Source organism: Octodon degus, unplaced genomic scaffold (assembly GCF_000260255.1).
Source record: "Octodon degus isolate 3935 unplaced genomic scaffold, OctDeg1.0 scaffold00008, whole genome shotgun sequence".
NCBI classification, from domain to species: Eukaryota; Metazoa; Chordata; class Mammalia; order Rodentia; family Octodontidae; genus Octodon; species Octodon degus.
This window is the reverse complement of record NW_004524584.1, coordinates 17,696,335-17,720,300: the sequence shown is the minus strand read 5'-3', so window position 1 is coordinate 17,720,300 and position 23,966 is coordinate 17,696,335. Positions and strand designations below refer to the sequence as shown.

Below are 23,966 nucleotides of genomic sequence, written 5' to 3'. Positions count from 1 at the left end.
TGTACACATAATTCCCTTGTCGCAGAACTTTCCCCTCTGCTCAGCTGGGTTACCCCGTACTGTCCTGCCAAAATTTTGCTTCCTTTAAACCGCTTTTATTCCATGAGTAGAGATACTGTCCATCTGCTGAGCTCCCTGCCACACACCCCTGATAAATCCATATCCCCGCAAAAAGATCTGGGGAAAGGTCCCATTACGAAGACACCCTCCCGTCCACACACACAATCGCGCACATCCACCCACACACAAGAACCCAAAGCCCCTTCCTGTTCCACACTGGGGTAAGTGCAGGTCCGCCACTGCAAGCAAATCTGGCAGGCCGGGGGCGCACAGGCTCGCGCCTGCGGCAGTCACAGACCATCCAGGTCGGGGGTGTTCCGACGCCCACGCTGTGCGCCCCCGCACAGCCAGTTGCACGTACGACTTCTCCCCAGCAGCTGAGCGTGCAGGAGAAAGAAGCCAGTCACAAACGCCACGAGCCCCCGAGAGCCCACCGCGCACGCGCCGCCCGAGCCCCGCCCCTCCCGCCGTGCCCGTCGGGGGCGGGGCGCCGCTGGGGGCGGGTCCTGCGGCACCGCCCGGGAAGCTGCTCTAGGCTTGCCGGCCGCCACCACATCCTCCTCCTCCTCCTGGTCCAGCGAGTGTAGCCCGGCCAGGGCCAAACGGCGGCTCCGACGGCGTGGGCGAACGGGTCGCCGAGTCATGGCGCATCAGACGGGAATCCACGGTGAGGGTATAGCGGGTGGGCAGGGGGCCCAGGGCTCGGCTGTCGGCCCCTTCCTCCTCCTCGCATCAGCCGGGAGGAAGCTTCCTGTTCTCTGCAGCCGCCAGTCGCCGGGGGGTGTGCACATCTCAGGGAGTGCCGTGTACAGCCAGGAACGGGCGCACATGTTCGTGCACCGCTGGGGTGGAAGTATTGGTGTACCCATCCGGGGGTGGATATGCCTGTAGGTGTCCTTCTTATGTGTGTACTGCCGTTCCCTTCCGGGATTAGGTATACCCAGATGCGCACATCTGGGAGCTTGTACACGCATGTGCACATCTGGTTGTGACTTATCATATACATCTAGAGTCATTCAAGTGTACGAACGAGTGGCTGTTTGGATCCGTAGGTGGCATGGGACCATCTTAGCACCACCGTGTGGCAGTGCGCACATGTCTGTGGGAGTCTCAGTGTGTGCACAGTTGGGGCGCATCTCAGCGTGCATTTGTTACCGTGGATGCGTGCACGGGATGTGCCTTATGACTTGTATGGGCTCGTGCATGTGTGAGGAGAGGGTCCGGACCTTTGCTTTTCTCCAGACTGGTGCTCCTGCACGGCCAGCTGGGGCAAACGGAAGAGAGAGCCCTCTAAGATCCTGGGGAGAGTTGCCAACCTGACCTTGACCTCTGACCTCCCTCCCATTTTCCACTGTGATATCCTGAGTTGGCCACAGCCAAGGTTGGAAAGTCCCAGCTCCACTCTGGAAGCAGGAAAGAGGGTCCAGATAAGGGCTTAGTTGGGGAGGGCTCTAGAGAATCCAGGCCAGCTCCCACCCCCACCCTTGTCCCCAGGAAGCTCCTGCCTCCCAGTACATCACTCATATCCCCTCTCCCTGGGACCTCCCTGAGGTCCTGGACAGGCTGAGAGAAAAGCACTGGCTGGGAGCCAGGTGTCCTGGCCCTCCTCAGGCCTCAGTGTCCCCATCTGTCACAGGCCTGGGAGGGCCATCTAGCCTGGGGAAGGCCTACACTGGTTGCCTACGCAGCCTGGTGGTTTTACCATTGGCCGCTGTACCACCACATCCTTTCCTAGGGCTCAAGCTATCCATCGACCTGCCTGACCATCTGGATCCAGGCTTGTGGTTGTGGCCACTTAGTGGCTACACCGCCCAAAGAGGGTTTCCCCAGCCCCACCCGTTCTCCTGCCTCCACCCTGCAGGACCAGAGAACATGGGCCGCTGCTCACTCCAGCAAACTTTATACCTCAGGCCCACGGGGGAAATTGTGAGGCCTGCCCCTTCCTTCCGCTTTGCCTACTCATAGCTTCTGGGTCTCTAGCTGGGAGGAGTTCCTGGGGAAGTTAAGCACCACTCTTCCCTGCTGACAGGCCTGGCTGGGGGAACACTACCACCTGTGCTAACCCCCACGGGCCTTCTGCCTGTGCAAGCCCACCTTCCTGTTTCTCAGGCCTGGAGAGGGGCCAGGGGGGCTCAACCTGGAGCCCCAGGAGCCAGCCTTGTCCTGGCCATAGGTATAGAGCTACTGACCTCAGAGCAGTGCTGGGGAGGGACTGTAACCTGAGGCCCACTGGACTCAGGAGGGTGGGCCAGCTTCAGGGGTGATCATGAATCTTTGATGAAGTAGGCTCAAGTATCCCAGGCCTGGTCCCTGGATTATTGATGGTGCCTGGGGAGGCATTGGGGTAGGCTAGGAAGTCTCTTCTCCTGCTTGGGTGTCAGTTTGCCTTGGGAACACTAGAAAGGGCTCATCAGCCTCTCCCTCTGGGGAGCTTCCTGCCCCTGCCCCCCAAGGTCTGATCAGGTAGAAAAGGCCACTGAACACAGCGTGCCCTCCACCCTCTTCAAGTGACCCATCAAGGCCCATCACTGAGCACTTTACCCCTCTGCACCACAGCCCTGTGGAGTTTGGACTATTTCCTCCCTATTATAGATGAGGTGGAGACTCAGGGACACCAGGGGTCACACAGCTAGGGGAGAAGTGGAGTCCACAGAGGCTGGACACTTACTGGGATCTGCTTGGGGTCTGCTGAGAGGAAGTTCTGCCCTGACCCAGAGGGGCTGTGTCCCCTTGTGTGATCCTGATTGGCTCACTTGGGCCCTTGCTGTGGCTCAGGGTCACTATGGGGGGCACTTGAGGACATGGCTAGAGTAGGTTTTTTCTAGAGGCCCCCCTCCTTGAGCTTCCCCATCCAAGCCCTATAAATACTTTCTGACCTCAGCCCTCCAGCTGTGTTCCTGCTGGGATTCTCCTGACCCCTGGGCAGCCTCAAGGTCAGGCTGACGTGGCCCTGCTCACCCAGAGACCCAAGTAGCCCCTTCTCTACAGTTTCCCTGTGTACCACCACTAGCAGATCCAAGACCATCTGTGGCTCCCTGGCTCCAGCTGTGATTCTCACTTCGGACAGAAGACCTTGGTCACTAGCTGTCACTTTCCAGCTATGGAGCCCAAGGTTCAAGGTGGACTCTCCTTCCTGGCACCACTCCTCCAGGAAACCTTTCGTGGTGCCTGAGAGCTAAAGGCATGTTGCTCTGTGGCAGGGCAGCACTGAGGAAGGCATCTCAGGGCCTCAGGGTGCAGAACTGGGCTGGGGACCGAAGCTGTGTGTCATGCGTGTCTGTGTACCATTTGGGTGTCTGCGGGCCAGGACAGTTGTCCTAGCAAGACTTTCAGCTGCCTGCTGGTGTGTTTGTTAGCAAGCCAAGGGTGTATCTGTGTGGGTTTGCCCGTCTCATCATGTGTGTTCACTTATGTCTGACCAGTTGAGTGTGTGTTCTAGGATGAGGGTTGGTATTTATGCCCCTGTCTGTCTCACACACATTTTAGATCCACACACGCAGGATTTAGCATGTGTTGGCACGTGCAGTATGCCAACTTTGATGAGCCAGCCTGTGGTGGCTCTATCCTAGCGGTCAGTGTGCAGTAGGGGCACTTTGTGTTCCTTTGTCCAAGGAGGTGACAGTGCTAGGAATGTCTGAGGCCAGCCCATTGCCTGGCCTTCACGGGGTATAAGGGACAAGCAGGAGCTATCCACTGTCACAGTCTGGCTTGCCCAAGAGCCTGGCCTATCTTCCGGTGGGCTGTGCCATTCCTCCTGCCACTCCTTGTCATCAGAGCTGTCCCAGCCAGCAGGCCACCCGCTTCCACTTCTGCTGGCTAAATTTGGGAGCTTGTATTCAGTGGCCATCTCAGGTTCCCAGTCACATGGGGGAGCGTATTTAATCCTGTTCCCAGCTCAGCCACCAGACCCCACAGAACAGAGCAGGTCCTAGATTCATCCCTTCCACTCTGCCTGCTCACTGTATACCATGTTTCTTGTTCTTTTAGCCACGGAGGAGCTGAAGGAATTCTTTGCCAAGGCACGGGCTGGCTCTGTGCGGCTCATCAAAGTCGTCATTGAGGATGGTGAGTGCCCCCACAGCTGGGGCAGGGGTTGAGGCTGGGCCCAGTTGCTTTGGGGGCAGGTGGTGGTGTTAAGTTTGAGTTCAGTACCTCAGTTTCTTTAACGGGAGTGGTTGTAATCCCACTCACAAGAGGAACTTCAGGGGAGAACTGAAAGTGGGCATAGTTGCCCCCTTGCCACATGAAGGGCTGTCCTCGGGCCTGCCCTGCCCACCTTCCCACCAGCGCAAGGTGAGCCATGATGGGCCCAGTCAGGGTGCTAGGCTGGGTGGCAGGGCACTGGGGACAAGTGAGTCCTACCACTGCCACACAAGCTAGTATCACCTCCTTCCCCTGTCCACACTGGCAGCCTGGCTGCTGCCCAAGGGGAGGATCGCCCTTAGGAGATCCCTGTGATGCAGCAAAGGAATTTGTATCCAGCTAAGTCTGTGAACAGCATAGGGGTCGGGCTTGGTGGGGCCTTGGGCTAGACTCTGAGACCTGGGGCTGTACAGGGGGCTGCAGGGTACAGGGGCTTCAGCTGAGGCGGAGTATTGGACTCAGTTAAGGGCTTGGGAGTAAAGGACTCCTTCCCCATTTCTTGTGTGCCAAGGGGCTGTCCCTGACAGGGAAGGCTATGGACTCAGGGCTTGGGCTTGGTCAGGCCCCCAGGAGTCCAGCCCTTCTCAGTAGCCATACTGTGGTGGGCTCTTTAGGGGCCGCCCCTCACGGGCCTGGTGCCCAGCTCCCCTTCGCAGGGGCTGCCTAGATCTAAGACTTAGCTTAGGTTTTAGAACCATGGCAGTGCTGGGCTTTGTTCAGAGTCCCCACATGCAGATGCCTTCCTAGTCTGGTAGGGGTCACTGATGTAGGTCGCTGGTGAATGTCGCCTCTGCCCCAGCGGCCCTTCCCCAGTACCCAGACAAGATGTAAGGTCTTCCATTTTTTACTATTGTTTTGAGACAGGGTCTCTCTTGTTATGTAGTCCAGGCTGGCCTTGAACTCACTGTGTAGCCCAAACTGGCCTTGCACTCATGGTGACCCTCCGGCCTCAGCTTTCCTGGCACTAGGCAGGCATGCGCCACAATGCCTTTCACGATGTAAGATTTTAAAGCAGGAAGAATCTCTAGGTGGGCTCTTAGCAGTTCTGTATTATAGCTGTTGGGATACCTGGAAGGATCCAGAGTGTGGCTGGAACTCCTGAGGTTTCCAGAGAAGCTAAGAATTCCACTTCTGTTTTTTTGTTTTTGTTTGATTTGCACTTTTTTGCTTTGAGACAGGGTCTCATTTCAGGCTGACCTTGAACTCTGTGGTGTTAGTTAGCCTAGAATGGCCTCGAATTGTCAGTATTCTCCTGCCTCAGCCTCCCAAGTGGTGAGATTATAGGTGTGGGCCACCACACCCAACCTGGTTTGTTGAGATAGTCTTGCTGTGTAGCCCAAACTGGCTTCAAAGTATGATCCTCCTCCCTCAGCCTCCTGATTGTTAGGATTACAGGTGTGTATGCCCCTAAACCTGGCTGAATTTTATTTCTTACGTAAAGTTCCTGGTTTGAAAACATGAACAGCAAGTTTAATGCCACTGCTGATGCCTTTGGGGCCCACTTAGCCTGTGGCTGCTGGCGTTCAGCCCTGGTCCCATGTGAGTTCTGGGGTGGTGGGCAAGGAGGCAGGCCGGCAGTGGTGGCTGGGCCAGTGGGTCTGGCTTAGGGCTCCGGACAGCCTGACTGCTAAGCCCAGCATGAGGGCCTGCTGGTGAGGTGTTGGGCCCCCTAGCTAGCTGACTGCCCCTTCACCCTGTGCTCCCTTTTGCCTAGGCCTTTAGTGCCCAGCTGAGGTCCCAGCCCACAGATATGGCCTAGTGCCCCTTCAGCCCCTTGGCTCAAGCTGGGGGGTGACAGACCTGTCAGGCTCAGGTGTTAAGAAATTGGCTGCCATTGATTTGTGACTTTTAGGAGCCCAGAATACAGATGTGGTGTGGCAGCAGGATACCTCTTCCCTGGAGGTGTTCACGCCTGCTGATCCCATGGCCTCTCTAAGAACACCTCCTCTCCCAACACGTTTGCCCCAGGAGGAGGAGAGAGGCCCGGGGTTCTGCAGAGTCTGAGCTAAGAGGGGGAGAGAATGCGGTGTGGCGCAGAGCAGCTGCGTCTGTAGATGGGGTCAGTGTGGCACCTAGCGGAGGGTCTGTTCATGTGGGTGGGATGAGGGGGCCAGCTGTGTAACAAAGCAGCCTGGCCCTGCTTCACTTGTAAGGGGTGGGGACTCCAGTGACCGTGGGGTGGGGTGGCCAGCAGATCTGAGCTGGCCCTGGAGCCACAGACAGAGGTGGCAGAGGAAGACAGCTACTCCAGCTCACCCGGCCTCTGCCCCCAGAGCAGCTCGTGCTGGGAGCCTCACAGGCGCCCGTGGGCCGCTGGGACCAGGACTACGACAGGGCTGTGCTGCCGCTGCTGGACGCCCAACAGCCCTGTTACATGCTCTTCCGCCTCGACTCACAGAACGCTCAGGGTTTCGAGTGGCTCTTCCTCGCCTGGTCGCCTGATAATTCCCCTGTGAGTCATAGGGACCCCTGCCAGCCCCAGGCTCAGGGCCAGTAAGGCGTGGGGAGGCGAGCTTCGGTTGTGTAGGGTAACAAGACCCTACCCATGGGAGAGTGACTTGCGGGGAGCTTGGGTTCTCTAGAGCACAGCCTTCCAAAGCCGGGATGTGGGGTGTCCGAGCGCTCCCCCTGCTGGCGGTGTCGCTCTACTGCAGCTTCATGCTGCGCCCCCTGCTGGCTCTGTGGGCACAATGTGGTTACTGGGCCCTTTGCAGGGCTCCTTCATGCTTCTGCAAAGGCCGCCCTTTCACAGGGCCTTCACATTTTGGCACCCATCACTCCACCCTGCCAGGTGCGGCTGAAGATGCTCTATGCTGCCACACGGGCCACAGTGAAGAAGGAATTTGGAGGCGGCCACATTAAGGATGAGCTCTTTGGCACGGTGAAGGTAGGTAAAGGTAGCCGCCAGGATCGCAGGCCCACAGCGGGTGGGACACTGTGCAGGTCACAGAGCACCAGTGCCAGGCTTGGTGAAATGGGAGGCTAGGAATCTAGTAGCTGCAAGCCAAGGTGCCCATTTATGCCTCGAGTTCTGTCCCGCAGGATGACCTCTCCTTTGCTGGGTACCAGAAGCACCTGTCATCCTGTGCTGCTCCTGCCCCTCTGACTTCGGCTGAGAGAGAGCTCCAGCAGATCCGTATCAATGAGGTGGGTGTGCAGAGAGCCCATGCTCCATGGTGGCCATGCCAGGCTGGTACAGGCTTCTCTCACCATTGCCCTGCCCCCAGGTGAAGACAGAGATCAGCGTGGAAAGCAAGCACCAGACACTGCAGGGCCTTGCCTTCCCCCTGCAGCCTGAGGCCCAGCGGGCACTTCAGCAGCTCAAGCTGAAGACCATCAACTACATCCAGCTGGTGGGTGCTCAGGCCTCCTGTGGAACTCCTGTCGGCCACACTGCCCTGCTGCGTCTCCTGCTGCCCATGTGCCCATGGCCATAGAGCTCTCTCCCCGCCAGCCTAACTGCTCAGCTAATCTGTGGACTCAGACAGCACGCTGTCCTCCCAAGCCCTCTATGTCCTGTGTTGGGTGTGTGAATGTGCCTGCCCTCCTGTTTCCAGCCCTGCCCACATAGGCATTCTTGTGAGCACAAGGTCCTATTCCTCACCTCTTGGGTTCACACTGAACCCTTAATCCTGAGCACACTGAACCCTTCCCATCCCAAATTCCCTGTGCAGCAACCCATTGGCCGCCTGCTCTTCTCAGGCAGCATCCTGCACCGGTGATCCATGGGGTCCCTCCAAGCAGAATGACTTTTCCCCCTGGAGGCTTCACCTCTAAGAAGGAGCTGGCCCAGGGCAGTGCCTCCCCGAGACCAAGACCTTTCACACAGCCCCATTCACTCTCCTTGGTGGGCAACCCCCCCCTCCAGCAGAACCTGCAAAGGGGCAGCCTAGGGCAGGCTTAGATGCTTCAGAAGAGGGATGTGGATCCCACAGAGAGATGGCACAGGGAGGAGATGCCAGCCTGCCAGCCCGTCCTGCTTTGGGGGTTGCTGTCAGGTAGAAGGGTACCCTCATATCTGCCTCTGCCCCTCCATAGAAGCTGGACCTGGAGCGGGAGACCATAGAGCTGGTGCATACAGAGCCCACAGACATGGGCCAGCTGCCCTCCCGGGTACCCCGGGATGCTGCCCGCTATCACTTCTTCCTCTACAAGCACACCCATGAGGGTGACTCTCTTGAGTCTGTAGGTGAGTGACCACTGCAGCTTGGGCTCTGCTGGCCAGGAGCAGCACCAGCCTGATGCTGGGTGGGTGGAAGTCTCCAAGTTCCTCATGTGCACAGCTCACCCCACCCCCACCTCACCCCATAGTGTTCATCTACTCCATGCCGGGCTACAAGTGCAGCATCAAGGAGCGCATGCTCTACTCTAGCTGCAAGAGCCGCCTTCTTGACTCCGTAGAGCAGGACTTCCAGCTGGAGATCTCCAAGAAGGTGGGTACTCATCCCCAGGGCTCATCACCCCAGCCTCCCTGTGAGCATTGGAGTCTTGTGTGAGAGCAAAACTCCTTGACTCTTTGCTGCCTTGTTGGACCCAAGGCTGCCCAGCCAATAGGTGGCACAGAAGAGCCCAAGCCCTAGCTGCCATTTCTCCTTCCCCTGGGTCTGGGGGGCAGGAAGGGGGTGACTCGGGAGATGAAACAGCAAGCCTCAGGCTCTGTGTTCCTGAGGGTAGCATCCCAGGTGGGGTTCTGAAGGCCTCCAGAGCTGGTTAAGAGAGACCAAGGGGGGCCCTGGTGGTAGAGGTTACTGCGGGTAGTGTATGACAAGACTCTTCACCCTGCACAGATTGAGATTGGCGATGGGGCAGAACTGACAGCTGAATTTCTCTACGATGAGGTCCACCCCAAGCAGCATGCCTTCAAGCAGGCCTTCGCCAAGCCCAAGGGCCCTGGGGGAAAACGAGGCCACAAGCGCCTCATCCGGGGCCCTGGTGAGAATGGAGATGACAGCTAGGTGGCCAGACAGAGCCAGGCTGGTGTGTGGACTGTGGTGGTCTTCCTTGGCTCCCTGTACCTCCCTCCTTCCCAGCCTGGACTTCAGGGAAGTGCTGAATGCAGGGTGGGGGCTGTTGGCTGAACACTTGCAGCTTTCAGGGGCCACTGGGCCAGCATTTTGTGACCCTTCCCTGTTGCTGTCCCTGCTTCTCATGTGTGCCCAGGGTGCCTAGGACCCTCCTTGGCTGGGTCAAGGTGCCTGAATTGGGGGCTTGGCATAAACCTGAGATTGGGGTCCCAGCATAGCCCAGAAGCTCCTGCCACAGTGGGTGGTGTATGCTGGGCTGCAGCAGGGGTCACTGCAAGACAGGATGGTTGAATGCTGTATTTTCTAAAGAATAAAATATTTTTAAATCAGTCCTTGAGTCTGGCCCCAGGGAACCATCTCTGGCCTGGGAATTGGGTGACCTTCTCCAGCTCGAAAGCGGACCACTGGCCTGTGCTCTTGGCCACAGTGTGGGAGAAGTGGTTTCCATGTGTGAGGGTGAGAGGCCAGCACACCTCTAGCATCACGTGGGATCTGGGTGTCTTATTCCCTGTGGCTGCTGTTACAGATGACCACAAATAGCGGCTTTAAAAAAAAAAAACAAGTTTATTCAAGACCAGCCTAGGCAATGTGGTGAAACCCTGTCTCAAGAAAACCCACATAACATAAATTTACTATTGTTCAGTTACGGAAGCCAGAAATAGGAAATTTCTTTCCTAGGAAATAGACTTTCCAGAGCTAAAGTCTAGCTATTGGCAGTGCTAACTTCTAGAGGCCTCATAAAAATCCACTTCCAGGCCCCAGGGAGATAACTCAGTAGAATAAGTGCTTGCCTGGCAAGCGCAAAGTCCTGAGTTCAATCCCTAGTACCACCAAAAAAACAAAAAACACTTCCATGCTTTCCTCACTTCTGGAGGTTGCTAGTATTCCTTGGCTTGTGGGCTCCTCCATCTTCCAAGTCAGAAGTATCTTGTCCAGTTCTCTGTTCCTAGGGTCATGGCTCCCATCCTTCTGAAGTCACATTTCTCTAAGTACCTACCACTCCCCTGCCAGTGATCCAAGATAATGCTTTATACTGAGATCCTTAATTTAGATCTTAGCCTCAAAGTTTCTTTTTCCATATAAGGAAACTAGTCTTTAATTCAACTCTGTGGGAGGCTGTGGCAGGAGGATTGCAAGTTGAAGCCTAGCCTGAGCAATTTAGGCTGGGAAGGTAACTCAGTGCTGGTTCAATGCCAAATACCATAAAGGAAGAAAATGCAAAGAGGAAAGAAAGCCCAAAATGACCAAGTTCAAAGGGTTAGGACATGGGTCTCTACTAAGCATTATTCAGCCAACCACATTGGATGAGGGTTCTTCGCTGGGTTTCCAACCCCTATGGGGCTGTCTGGATGCCTCCACGCCGTGTGTGTCCATCCATGAGCATGTGTTTGCATTTGTGTCTGGGACACACACCTCTGTGTGTTTTGCATGTCTCTTGTCAGTGCCTTAGCCTTTCTCCAGACCTGTTTTCCTGCCTAAGGGAGGCAGAGTAACACTGGAGAGGCAAACTGGAGATTCTGGAAGTCTGTCCTAGGCTTGGGCTTTAGCAGGTGCCAAGGCTTCTGTCTACACCTCTAAGAAGTAGGTGAAGACTTGTGTCCAGATGGGTGCAGTGTGTGGTTGATGACTCCTGACTCCTGCGGGGGTGGGGCACTGGCCTTCTTCCTAACTCAGGCAGTGTCCCATCCCTCCCAACCACAGGGCCTCCCTCAGGTCCTACTGAAGCCCTGAGCTTGTCAGGAGAGCTGAGGCCCTAGCTCAGCCCTAGGGAAGGCTCGGCCTTACACACTCCAGACACCGGCTCTCAGTGGGCAGCTGCCAAGCCATCTGGATGGCTGGCACCTGGGAGCCTGCTGGCTCTGACACCCACTCAGGTGGGCTGGGGACGAGGGGAGGCAGATGTGCGACCCTGCCTGCTCCCAGCAGGAGCCGCATTTGTTCATTCACTCATTCAACTTCCACTGGGATGCTCTCTCAGTGCCAGCCTAGAGCCGCGTGCCAGGCACCGGTGGCTTCAGCAGATATAGCACAGCTGTGCGCTAAGAGCTGCACTGCCTTTCAGGGACACAGACCAGATCTGGCTCTCAGGATGACATTCAAGCAGGGGAATAAGGCAATCTGCAGTGACCATGAAGGGTCAACAATACCGTGTGACAGTGATTAAAAACACGTAAAGCAGAAAATGGGCAAAAGGGCTCAAGAGAGGCAGATCGGGGGGTGGCAGTTGAATTTAGAGAATTGTCAGGGAAGCCCTGGAGGAAAGGGTGACATGCAGAGACTTGGAGAAGGAGATTCCCGGCAGAGGCAAGAACAGGCTCAAAGGCCTGAGGCAAGGGGTGCAGGTATGTGTCCCAGCGACAACCAGGCCAGTGTGGCTGCAGATAAGGGCAAGTTCTGTAGAAATTTGGCCACTACATGGCCTGTGACTGTGACCCACAGAGAGTTCTAGCAGAGGAGGGATCCACAGAACAGGGCCGAACAGCTCCCTCCAGGGGTGGGATGCAAAGAGGCTGCGCTGGGGGTGGGAGCGGGCAGCCAGGCTGCTCAGCCAGCCAGTAAAGTGGAAGTGGCAGGCAGGGACTGGGCAGACTCTTAAGGCAGCCAGCAGAACCCAGCAGGGCTCTAGGGCACCCTGACGCTTGGGGCCAGGAACTCAGGAAGAGCTGGATGGGGAAGAGCAGCCTCAGGAGCCTGGGCAAGACCAGGTCTTGGTTCCTCTGAGTGTCAGCCCTGCCCTGGAAGGGACCTGCACCGCCCACCACCAGGCCCTTGAGGCCATACAGAGCTCTGTGATGGGCTCTGGCGAACAGGAAAGGAGGAGTGGGAGGGTCATTACCCTGAGGGGGCTGAGGCCTAAGGGTGAGGCAGTCCTCTTGGGACAGCGAGGAGCTGGCAGGGGTGTCAGTGCCACTGGACCAGGTCTGCAGGGTGTGAGAACAGAGCTTCAGGCCCAGATGCTCACGGACCTTAGCAGGCTCTAGCCTTTGAGAACACATGTGAGGCCCACTGGGGGCCTTGGCTGTCTTGGGGGAGAGTGGAAAGAGGAAGGGGTGAAGGGGCTGTCTGTCATCTGACTCACTGCACACTACCAGCCCTCCCCAGAGGCGGGCGAGGAGAAAGTAGCTGGGCTGGCAGGAACTCTCACTTCCTCTCTTCTCAGAAAGGACAAGCACTTACTTGCTTTCTGCAGCATCCTTCCCTGCAGTTGTTGCCCAGTCTACTGGCGAGACCCTCAGGAGAAGCCCCCACCTCCTGACATGGTAGGATAATAGCCCTCAGGCCCCTGGAAAGGGGGAAGATGTCCGATGTCAGAGGGGCAAGGAGGGAGGTGGGCCTAGCAGCTGCAGGCAACAGCAAAAGAAAAGGTCACCCCATGGCCCAGAGGACACTCACTGAGCCCTGAAGACACCAGAACAGAGAGGTCAAAGAGGCTGGTGGCTGAAAGGCCTGAGGCCCAGGACCTGAGGTTGTGGGCTCTGCTCTTTGTTTTGACCCAAGAAAGCTAGGAGAGGGAGGAAGGCAGAGGAGGAAGGGGTTGGACAGTGTGCACTCCATGGGGCCCTGGGTTGAAATCATCCTGGACCACGGCAGGAGTCTCATCTCTGATGGGGTCTCAGTCAACTGCTGCTTTGTTTAGAAGGAAAAGGTTTAATGGTCCCTAAGGAGAGGAAAAGAAAGTGGATTAGGCTGGGGTTTGATTGTGTGTGAAATCACAACTCTGTATTATAGGCTCAGTCCTGGTTTTGAGTCCACAGAATCAGGAGACTGAGTGGGATATAAAATTGAGGCTCCCCATGGCACTGAGAGGGTGGAAAGAGGGAAGAACAGTAGTGGAGGGCTGGTGGAGGGGCTGGGCAGGCCAATGTAGACCCCCAAGGGAAGCAGGGTTTGGGTGGAGCTGTGGTGGACACTCACACAGCCTCTGGCTCCCACAGGGCTCCTGCCGAAGGGCCCCGTACTCCCTGTCCCTCTTGGTGCAGGCTGTGGTCCTGGCCGAGGCCCTGGCCCTGGGCACGCTGCCTGATTTCCTGCCCTGTGAGCTCCAGCCCCATGGTGTGGTGAACTGCAACTGGCTCTTCCTGAAGTCCGTGCCCCGCTTCTCTGCAGCAGCCCCGCGTGGCAACGTCACCAGCCTTTTCCTGCTCTCCAACCGCATCCACCACCTCCATAACTCTGACTTCCTCCACCTGCCCAACCTTCGGCGTCTCAACCTTAAGTGGAATTGCCCACCAACTGGCCTCAGCCCCATGCACTTCCCCTGCCACATGACCATCGAGCCCAAGACCTTCCTAGCCATGCCTGCCCTAGAGGATCTGAACCTGAGCTACAATGGCATCACCACTGTGCCTGCCCTCCCCAGCTCCCTTGTGAACCTGACCCTGAGCCACACCAACATCTTGGTGCTGGACTCCACCAGCCTCACTGGCCTGCATGCCCTGCGTACCCTCTTCATGGACGGCAATTGCTACTATAAGAACCCATGCAGTTGGGCTGTGGAGGTGGTCCCTGGGGCCCTCCTGGGGCTGAGCAATCTCACCCACCTGTCACTCAAATACAACAATCTCACGACACTGCCCCGAGACCTACCGCCCAGTCTGGAGTATCTGCTGCTGTCCTATAACCACATTTTTAAGCTGGATCCGGGAGACCTGGCCAACTTAACTGCCCTTCGAGTGCTCGATGTGGGTGGAAACTGTCGCCGCTGTGACCATGCCCGCAACCCCTGTGTGGAGTGCCTTACCAAAACCCTCCAGCTGCACCCTGACACCTTCAGGCAGCTCAGCCACCTCGAAGGCCTGGTGTTGAAGGATAATTCCCTCCCCACTCTGGAAGCCAGATGGTTCCAAGGTCTGGAGAATCTCACAGTGCTAGACCTGAGCGAGAATTTCCTCTACGACTGCATCACGAAAACCCAGGCCTTCCAGGGTCTGGCACAGCTGCGCAAACTCAACCTGTCCTTCAATTACCGCAAAGGAGTGTCCTTTGCCCACCTACATTTGGCAGCCTCCTTTGGGAAGCTGACCTCCCTACAGGAGCTAAACATGAATGGCATCTTCTTCCGGTCCCTCAGTGAGAGCACTCTGAAGCCGCTGACCCACCTGCCTCTGCTCAAGACTTTGAATCTGCAGATGAATTTCATCAACCAGGCCCAGATCAGCATCTTTGGGGCTTTCCCTAGCCTTAGCTTTGTGGACCTGTCAGGTAATCGTATCAGTGGGGCTTCGGCCCTGGCGAAGGCTCTTGGGGAAGCGGATAATGAGAACCGGGTCTGGCTGGGGCCTGAGAACCTTGCTCCAGCCCCACTGGACACCCCCAAGTCGGAAATCTTCATGCCAAGCTGCAAGCGCTTCCCATTCACCTTGGACCTGTCTGGGAACAACCTGGTGACAGTGCAATCTGAGATGTTTACCAACCTCTCCCGCCTCCAGTGTCTGATCCTGAGCCACAACTGCATTGCGCAAGCTGTCAATGGCTCACAGTTCCAGCCACTGACCAGTCTGAAGATCTTGGATCTGTCCCATAACAAACTGGACCTGTATCACGGGCACTCATTCACGGAGCTGCCGCAGTTAATAGCCCTGGACCTCAGTTACAACAGCCAGCCCTTTGGCATGCAGGGCATAGGCCACAACCTCAGCTTTGTGTCCCGGCTGCATAAACTGCAGTACCTCAGCCTGGCTCACAATGGTATCAACAGCCGTGTGAACCCGAAGCTCTGCAGCAGCTCCCTGAGGAAGCTGGACTTTAGTGGCAATACTGTGAGCAGCATGTGGGCAGAGGGAGACCTTTACCTCCACTTCTTCCAAGGCCTAAAAAGCCTGCGCTGGCTGGACCTGTCCCAGAACAGCCTGCACACTCTTCTGCCCCGCAACCTGGACAACCTCCCCAAAAACCTGACACTTCTGCGTCTCCGTGACAATTACCTGGCCTTCTTTAACTGGAGCAGCCTGGTCCTCCTACCCAACCTGCAGATCCTGGACTTGGCAGGAAACCAGCTGAAGGCCCTGACCAATGGCACCTTGCCCAATGGGACACAGCTGCGCAGTCTGGATGTCAGCAGCAACAGCATCACCTTTGTGGCCCCAGGCTTCTTTGCACTGGCTGCTGAGCTGCAGGTGCTCAACCTCAGTGACAACATTCTCAAGACAATTGAATCTTCCTGGTTTGGGATGCTGGCAGGCAACCTGAAAGTCCTAGATGTGAGCGCCAACCCCCTCCACTGCACCTGTGGGGCGGCTTTCGTGGACTTCCTGCTGGAGGTGCAGCACGCTGTGCCTGGCCTCCCCAACCAGGTGAAATGCGGCAGCCCCAAACAGCTCCAGGGCCGCAGCATCTTCACACAGGACCTGCGCCTCTGTCTGGATGAGGCTCTGTCCTGGGATTGCTTTGGCCTCTCGATCCTGGTGGTGACTCTCGGTGTGGTGGTGCCGGTGCTACAGCACCTCCTTGGCTGGGACCTCTGGTACTGCTTTCACCTGGGTCTTACCTGGTTGCCCCGGCGGGGCCCCCGCGGTGCCCAACCCCTGCCCTATGATGCCTTCGTGGTCTTCGACAAGGCACAGGGTGCAGTGGCTGACTGGGTGTACCATGAGCTGCGGGTGCAGTTGGAGGAGCGCCGTGGGCGCCGGGCGCTGCGCCTGTGCCTGGAGGAGCGGGACTGGGTGCCTGGCAAGACGCTCTTTGAGAACCTTTGGGCCTCTATCTATGGCAGCCGCAAGACGCTCTTTGTGCTGGCCCACACTGATCGGGTCAGCGGCCTCCTGCGCACCAGCTTTCTGCTGGCCCAGCAGCGCCTGCTGGAGGACCGCAAGGACATCGTGGTCCTGGTAATCCTCAGCCCTGATGCCCACCGCTCCCGCTATGTTCGGCTGCGCCAGCGCCTCTGCCACCAGAGCGTCCTCTTCTGGCCTCAGCAGCCCAGGGGTCAGGGAAGTTTCTGGGCCCAGCTGGGCACAGCCCTGACCAGGGACAACCGCCACTTCTATAACCGGAACTTCTGCAGGGGGCCTGCAGCTGAGTAGCCCACTGACATCAGGTTTGGCTCCTCTCCATCTTGCCTCACTGCCCGCCGCAGATGTGTACCCTGCCTAGCCCCACAGCTCTACCGCCTCGCTCCCCATTGCATAGCCAGCGCCTGCAATGCTCAATAAATACTGCAAACCTGCTTGTCCTGAGCTCCCTGGAGGGATGTGCGGGGGTAGGGGGTGGAATTCTCCAGGTCTCTGTTAAGTGAAAAGTGGACAAGAGGCTGCTGGGGGATATGTCCACAAACACACAGAGTCCACAGGACCAAAGTCTGCCTAAGGGTAGGTTTAGCTGCAGGTCTGAAGATGGCCACTGACTGTAGCCTTGGTCCTTCCTGGAGAACAGGGACAGATCAGCCCCTCCCAGCCCTTCCTCCATTCCCTGCCTCCCCTTCCTGGTCAGCACCCCTCTCTTGACTGTTGCTCTTAGTTCTCTGCCTCCCCTCCCCCCACTCAAGGGCACAGAACCTGCCGGCCTGTCCCCTGTCCGCCCCCCGCCCCCAACACACTTTTCCAGCAGTTCTCAAATGCCAGCCCAGAGCAATATACATTCACTAGGAGAAAAGACGCATTTACGGCAGGGCTGAGAGGTGATTGCGCCCCCTGGTGGCCATGCCTATGCTGAGTGGGGAAGGCTGGCCTAGGCTTTGGAGAAGGCTGGGGTGTGCGTCTCCGCCCCAGTAAGGAGGGGGACTCCAAAGGCGAGCTCACAATCCATTCCCTTCCGTTTCCACCTAGCAGGGGATGTGAGTGTAGGAGGCTACAAAGGCGGGGCCTCCTTCCTCTCTTGCCTCTCAGATTTCATTGCACCCAGCCTGGAGTCAGACCAGAATGAAGTATGTTTCTTTTTGCTACCTTGGGGGTTGAAGCCAGAGCCTCACTAAGCTATAACCAATAAGCTATAACCAATAAGCTATAGCTACAGCTCTTTTTTTTTGTGTGTGGAACTGGGGAATTGAACTCAGGCCCTTGTGCTTGCCAGGCAAGCGCTTATTCTACTGAGCCATCTCCCCAGCCCCTGCCACAGCTCTTTTTAAAATTTTGAGACAAGGCTGAGGCAGGAGGGTCATCATGAATTTGAGGGCAGCTAGGGTTACATAATGAGTTCAAGGCCAACCTGAACTGATGAGGCCCTATTTCCAAAAGATCTTGTTATAGTGCCCAGGGTGGACTTAGACTTGCAACCCTCCTGCCTCAGTTTCTCAAAATGCTGGGATCACAGGTGTGTGCCCCTGTGCCTGGCTCGTTTTGATATGCATTGTAGGTTTCAGGACAAGGGAGGGGATATCTGTTGAAGATCTGTGCTCAACAAGTGTGTAGGCTGTGGATTTTTCTAGGCTCAGAGTCCCAGAAGGGTCTTGTAGGCTGTCCTGCCTACACCATCACACCAAACCTGCCCTTTTGGGGCTGGGGAAACGGCTCAGTACAATAAGTGCTTGCCTGGCAAGTTCAGTCAGTCCCCAGTTCCGACAAAACCAACCAAACAAAAACTGCCCTTTCAGGAGCAGGGGAGAGAAGAGCAGAGTGGAAGAACTGGGGTCTGGAATGGCAGGAGAACAGAACTAGTGTGGCTAGGTTGCCCGGTCTGCTGGGGGTGGGGGTCGGATAGGGCTGGTCACACACTGCTATTTTTGCAGGCAGCCCCAGGGTGCAGCTTCTCCTACCCGCATCCACATGCAGGGCGGAGCTGTGAGAGGGAAACAAGAACCACCTTCCTCTTTTAGTTTTCACAGGGGTTCCTGCCATGGTGTCTCCTGTTATCTGCCCCCCAAAAGACAAAACTCATGTGGATTCTGACATATCCTGCTTCCTTGGTCCCCTGGGGAAAAGAGAAAAGCAAACAAAAACAGTCTTTTTGATGCACACCTATAATCCCAGCACTTGGGAGGTTGAGACAGGAGGGTTGCCACCAATTCGAGACCAGCCAAGGATTTATATCACTATAAAGTGAGTTCCAGGCCAGCTTGTCTCGAAAAAAGGAAGAGAAAAGCAGTCTCTTTTCAGAGAGTGAGTCCTGGGGAAATCCCCATGTTAAATGACTTTGAGATTGTTCCAGAAACACCCAGAGCAGGAAGCAGGAAGTAAGATACAGGGCAATGGATCTTGCTGGTAAGGAAGCAAAACCTATCTATCTCCCAGGACAGCAAGCCTGCCCTCTTGTAGTTCCCAGGTCTAACCTCCCCTACCTGCCCAGAGGTGAATCAGGAACTTTTCACAGATGAAGCAGGGAGGCCATGGAAGGGCTTGCTTTGCTCCACTGAACGAGTCCTCATCCCAGGCTCCGTGCTATCTCTGTGCCGGAATAGAAGGGCCAACACTGCATTTCTGGAGGTTTCGGAGCTGCATGGGGGAAGCTCCTGCTGTGTGGCTGGAAGCTGCTGGTGGGTGGCACAGAACTCTGCTCCATCCCACCCTTGCTGTCACCTATGAATGCTGATAGGACTTGGGTCAGGTGGGCAGCCATCCCTCCCGGCCCGCCATCCGAGCTGGCTTGAGCAGGTGATCTTCCTTGGGGACTCTCAGTCTGCTCAAGGCAGGTGGCCAGGGCTACCCTGCAGGTATTGTAAGGGTTGGTGGTAGTAACGCATTAAGATCTGCAAAGACCTGGCAGGGCCTCAGCTGTCATTATTAGGTATTAGAATACTTTTTGACTTTTTTTTTTTTTTTTTTTAAACAAGGTCTTGCTGTGTATTACAGAACTGTACAGACCGGACTTGAACTCAGTATGGAACCCAGGTTGGCCTTGAACTCATGGCAAATTCTCCTACCTCACTCTCCAGAGGGCTGGGATTATAGGAGAATGTCACCATGACTAGTTTGAGACCGTCTTGATGACCTTGAACTCAGTGATCTGCCTTTCTCAGCCTCCAGAGTGCTGGCATTACAGGTCTGGCTAGGAATCAGGATTATGGTCAGGCCTGTCAGATGAGATGCCCTCTGTGGCTATCTCTCACCAAAGAATGAATTCCTCCACCGCGGGGCCCTGCCCACACCACAGACAGTATGCAGAGACGGGTGGGGTGGAATCAGAAACCCAAAACACTGGGAATAACAGCTCTTTCTGGGAGGATCTGTGAAGCCTGATGGTTCCTCCTCTTTGGGAGAAATCAGTGCTTGACAAGCTGTGGTGTGCAAGCTTTGGGAAGAGCTGATACAAGGAAAACATGCTCAATGCGGAGAAAGTCTGTCCTTACGATCGAAGCGTGCATGTGGGCAAATTCCCACCTGGTTGTAATCCAGGCACTCAGGAGGCTGAGGCAGATCATGGTAAATTCCAGGCCAGGGTGATCTAAATAGTGAGACCCTAGCTCAAAAACAAACAAGCAAATAAACAAAGAGATTTGACCATGAACTCAGGGATTGTTGTGAGTTTGAGGCCAGGCTGGGCTACAACACAGTGAGCTCAAGGCCAGCCTGAACTGAACTACACGGTAAGACCTGTCTCAAAAGCCAAACAAAGCATGTAACTCTTGCTCTCTCCCATTAGGACTTGATGTCCTGAGCACTTAAATAATCTTGAGAAATTTCCATGCCACTGTAATTTCACACTAGTCTAGCTTATAAATACGTCTTGGTGTGAAGCAGTTCACACAGCCATCCCCACCCCTCCATTGAAAATCCATTCCCTCTCCCGCACTGGAGGGCAGAGCCCTAAGGTCTGCAGGCCGCCCAGGGGTGGGAGCAGTGCCCCTGCTGGGGTAAACAATAGAATCTGAAGTGAGTGGGTAAAAGTGAGTGGGTGAGGGGTGTTCCAGGCGTGGGAATCTGAGGGACAATGGAAAGCTGTGCCACAGAGCTGGGAAAGCAGAGCTGTTTCCTGGGCAGGAAGGAACCAGATCTATGGGATTCTGAGGCGAGGCGACTTCCATCACACCCAGTGGCGCGCCCACATGGTTTATCTGATGTGCCCGACTCAGCTGGTGCCTCCCCAGAACATCCTGACCAGGGCATCTGCCCAGCAAGCCCAGGCTCACTCCCAGCACAACCCTGCCCTGGGAGGAGCAGCGCAGCTACCCTCTCTGGGTGTCCCAGAGGGTGAATGGTCTGTCTCATCTCCAGCTGGCTTGTTTCTCATCTCAGCTCATCTTCCTAGGGACTTTGATGTTGGCAGGGGGTCCACTTTGGTTTTTTTTTAAATTGTATTTGTGTGTGTGTGTGTGTGTGTGTGTGTGTGGCCAGCTCAGCCCACCTGGGGGCGGGGCTGATGGCATGTGGTGCTGGGGGATTGAACCGCGGTCCCTTTGCTTTGCTAAGCTTGTTCCAAGTAGGTGCTTTAGACCACTGAGCCATCTCACCAGCCCCAGGGGGTCCACTTTGATTCACTCACCACATATTTGCTCACTGCCTACCATGTGGCAGGTTCTATCCTGGCCTGAGAGGGGACAGGAGTGGTAAGAAATACATGGCACTTGTCCTCACAGACATGACATACAGCAGGGCAGAGGGTCAAAAGGAATCAGTGGCAAACAGCTTTGAAGGACAGCCAGGCAGAAGGCCCAGCTATGGCACAAACTCAAGAGGACACACAGAGGCATGCACAAGGGTCTCCTTGGGGACCTGGTCCTGGGTGAAGGGGTAGCTGTGGCATGATCCAGTGGCAGGAAAATGTAAGTGAAGACTCGTTAACACCAAGACATGGAAGCTAAGAAAACCTGGGTACCCAAAGTACCCAGGAAGTGAGCCCCAGCACAGGAAGCAAGGAAACAGGCTGGGCGGGGTGAGTGACGAGGCTGGAAAGCTGGGAGCCTAGTCCCAGAGTGGTCAGCCAGTGTGGGTAATCCACAAGTTAATCTCACTGCAGCTGGAAGACCAGAACGCTTTTTGTGGTCGAGGGACAAGATCTCAGGCTGTTGCTGGGAGTCAGGGCAGCTGCAGCAGCAGAGGAGGTAAGAAGTGGCCTGGCTGAGATGTTCAGGACTTGCTAACCGTGTGGGGAGGTCAGCTGGCTTCTGACTGAGGAGCCTGGGTGTGCTGGCAGCGACGACCAGGTCAGTGTAGGTGAGGCACAGGCAGGGAGCAGTCAGCAGACCTAGACAGCATGGCCTCCTCACGCGGGCCTGAGGGGAGTGGTGTGCAGATACACCGAGGGCTGTGGCTGCGAGAGGCTCCATGAGCTAGAGGCAGCGCAGGGTGGGACCAGATGATGAGGAGCACTAGCTGGAAGAACAGACTGCTTCATGCAAAGAGGGGCAACCAAGCCTGCTGCAGGCCAGTGGGAATGGGATGAGGGACAGCTGCAGGAACAGGCAGGAAGCATGGGACCCAGGATATGTGCAGTCAAGAGAGAGGTACACAAACTCTCCTGCTCTCCCTCCCGAGGACGGAGACTGAACCCAGGGCCTCTGTCCAAGCTGTATCCCCAGCCCTAAATTACTAAGTTACCCAGCTGGACGTGGCTTTGCAGAGGCTGGGATCACAGGAGTGCACTAGATGACCACTTCTGTTGGAGAGGAAGTGTGACTAGAGGTCAGGGGAGTGAGGGGCTGGAGGACTGCGGAGGTACAAGCGTGCACGTCCCTCAGCTGGAGATGCAGTGCCAAGTATGAGACCAGGGCTACAGCCCAGGGAACAGGCTGCCACTACAGGGCTGCCGGGTCGATTTGAAGCAGAAATGCTAGTGAAATTGGCTGCTTTCACAACAACGGGCTGCCATCACCCCTGGGCCTTAGCAGGTGGTCAGGTTCAACAGAGGAGAGGCTCTGCGGCCACTACAGTCTGCACGCCTTTGTAACACGACAGAACTCAGGCTACCTTGTGATTCAGTAGCCAACAGCAGAAACACCTATCAGCAAGAATTTGACAGCTCACCTCTCACCTATTAAACAAGAATTTATTTTCAGGGCTATATTTTTACTATACGTTTAAGATTTAATATAATTTAATTCACATATAAAGACACTGCACAGACTGTGTGGGTAGGAAATGGCCTGTGGGTAGGTGGAGTAACTGCGGCCCCACTCAGGCCTGAGCAGACACCAGCTTGCTCATGCCGGAGAAGTAGGCTCTCTCCCTTTCACTCATCACTTCAAAGTGCAGCGGCCTCCTGCAGAAGTTGCACTCTGCGGAGGAATGTGGCTTCAGTTCCAGCCCCACCTGCTTCCACGTGGCCAGCAGATTCTCTGCAAAGAGATACAGTTTTAAAATATTATGTGCAGGCCAGAGAGATAGCTCAGGGGCACAGCACCTACCTGGCAAGCACCACATCCTAAGCTCTGTTCCTCAGACAAAAAAAAAAAAAAAAAAAATTATGTAAGGGTTTCCCCTCAGACAAATGAAAACATTTGTTTACACAAAACCTTGTATAGAAAGTGAGAACAATCCAGTCCATCAACTGCTGGATAAACAAGATGCGGTTTAAGTCTACAGGGTGGAAGTCTTTGGTAATAAAATCAGTGAAGTGTTGATTACTGCTACGAAAGGATGAATTTTAACAATACTGCTGTGGGAGCCAGGCATGGCAGCCCACACCTGTAATCCCAGCACTCTGGAGGGCTGAGGCAGGAGGATCACAAGTTCAAGTCCAGTTTAAACAACTTTGTGAGATCCTGTCTCAAAATTTTTTTGGAAAAAGGATGGGGTTGTAGCTCAGTATGAAGGCATTGGATTCCCCTCTGATATACAAATACACACACACAAATAACAATATTTTAAAATTAAAAACTTAATACCACTGTGCTGTGAAGAGGCTAGGCATAAAGCACCACATGTCCATGTGGCCTCTCATATAAAATGTCCCAAGTAAGCTAGGCCACAGGGAAGCCGCAGAGAAGCAAGCAGTGGACAAGGCCAGGGAAGACAGACTGCTAAGGCACAGAGCTTGTCTTTTTGAGACAGGATTTTGCTATGCAGTTCAGACTACCTTCAGCTCACTCTGTAGCCCAGGCTGGTCTTGAACTCACAAGGATCCTCCTGCCTCAGTCCCCAGTGTGCTGGGATTACAGGCAAGCGTTACAACACCCAGCTTCAACTATATACTTTATTTATTTATTTATTTAGAACAACACCCAGCTTCAACTATATACTTTATTTATTTATTTATTTATTTAGAACAACACCCAGCTTCAACTATATACTTTCTTTCTTTCTTTCTTTCTTTCTTTATTTATTTATTTAGAACCGGAGATTGAACTCAGGCCCCTTATTCTACTGAGCTATCTCCCTGGCCCTCAACTGTATACTTTAAAAAGGTGCAGTTCACAGTGTGAATTACGTCTTAGTCAAGCTATAAAAATAACCAGAAAGCCTTCTTTCACAAGCCTGTGGGAAAGAAGCTGCTCCAAGGTCACTACACTCATCTAAAGCTGAGCACTCTGGGTCCAGGACTGGGCCCCTGGTTTCAATCCTTAGCAAAAAAAAAATAGAAAACCTGAGTCTGTGGGGTTTTTGTTATGAAATTTTTTGAGACAGTGTCTTGATATTTAGCCCACACTAGCCTTGAACTCACCATGTAGTCCTGGCTGGAGGATGTCAAATTCAAGCCCAGTTTAGGCAACTAAGTGAGATCCTGACTTAATTATTTTGAAAAAGGATGGGGGTGTAGCTTAGTACAAAAGCACTGGATTCCATCTCTGATAAACAAATAAATACACACAATGTTACATGTATTTTAAAGTATTTGGTTGTTGCAGGGTATCACTACACAGCTCGGACTCGTAGTTAGCCTCCTGCTTTCAGCCTCCCCAGCGCTGGGATTACAGGCATGTGTCACTATGCC

The 23,966-nt window shown here is 55.1% G+C and overlaps 2 protein-coding genes across 5 annotated transcripts in view; one reads left to right on the top strand and one right to left on the bottom strand.

Moving 5' to 3' along the window:
- The first annotated feature begins 558 nt into the window (after positions 1-558).
- LOC101569128 (twinfilin-2) lies at positions 559-16,346 on the top strand. 3 transcript variants are annotated; one of them, XM_004625167.2, is made up of 9 exons: positions 559-727; positions 4,048-4,125; positions 6,477-6,655; positions 6,995-7,090; positions 7,246-7,350; positions 7,431-7,556; positions 8,242-8,392; positions 8,515-8,636; positions 8,991-9,559. In XM_004625167.2, the coding sequence occupies exons 1-9, from the start codon at positions 703-705 to the stop codon at positions 9,156-9,158; spliced, it is 1,050 nt and encodes a 349-aa protein (XP_004625224.1). In that variant the 5' UTR covers positions 559-702; the 3' UTR covers positions 9,159-9,559. The 3 variants fall into 3 exon arrangements, with proteins under 3 accessions (XP_004625224.1, XP_023562190.1, XP_023562188.1); XM_023706422.1 differs by lacking the exon at positions 8,991-9,559 and adding an exon at positions 13,163-16,315 and having other exon boundaries at positions 562-727; XM_023706420.1 differs by lacking the exons at positions 559-727; positions 4,048-4,125; positions 6,477-6,655; ... (4 more) ...; positions 8,515-8,636; positions 8,991-9,559 and adding exons at positions 12,313-12,487; positions 13,163-16,346.
- Positions 16,347-22,063: 5,717 nt separating this feature from the next.
- Positions 22,064-23,966, bottom strand: part of Alas1 (5'-aminolevulinate synthase 1) — a 16,769-nt gene continuing 14,866 nt past the window's right edge. For both annotated transcript variants that reach the window (XM_004625166.2, XM_023706418.1), the window contains exon 11: positions 22,064-22,371. In XM_004625166.2, the coding sequence (XP_004625223.1) occupies positions 22,211-22,371 (161 nt within the window). In that variant the 3' untranslated portion in view covers positions 22,064-22,210. The remainder of the gene's footprint in view (positions 22,372-23,966) is intronic.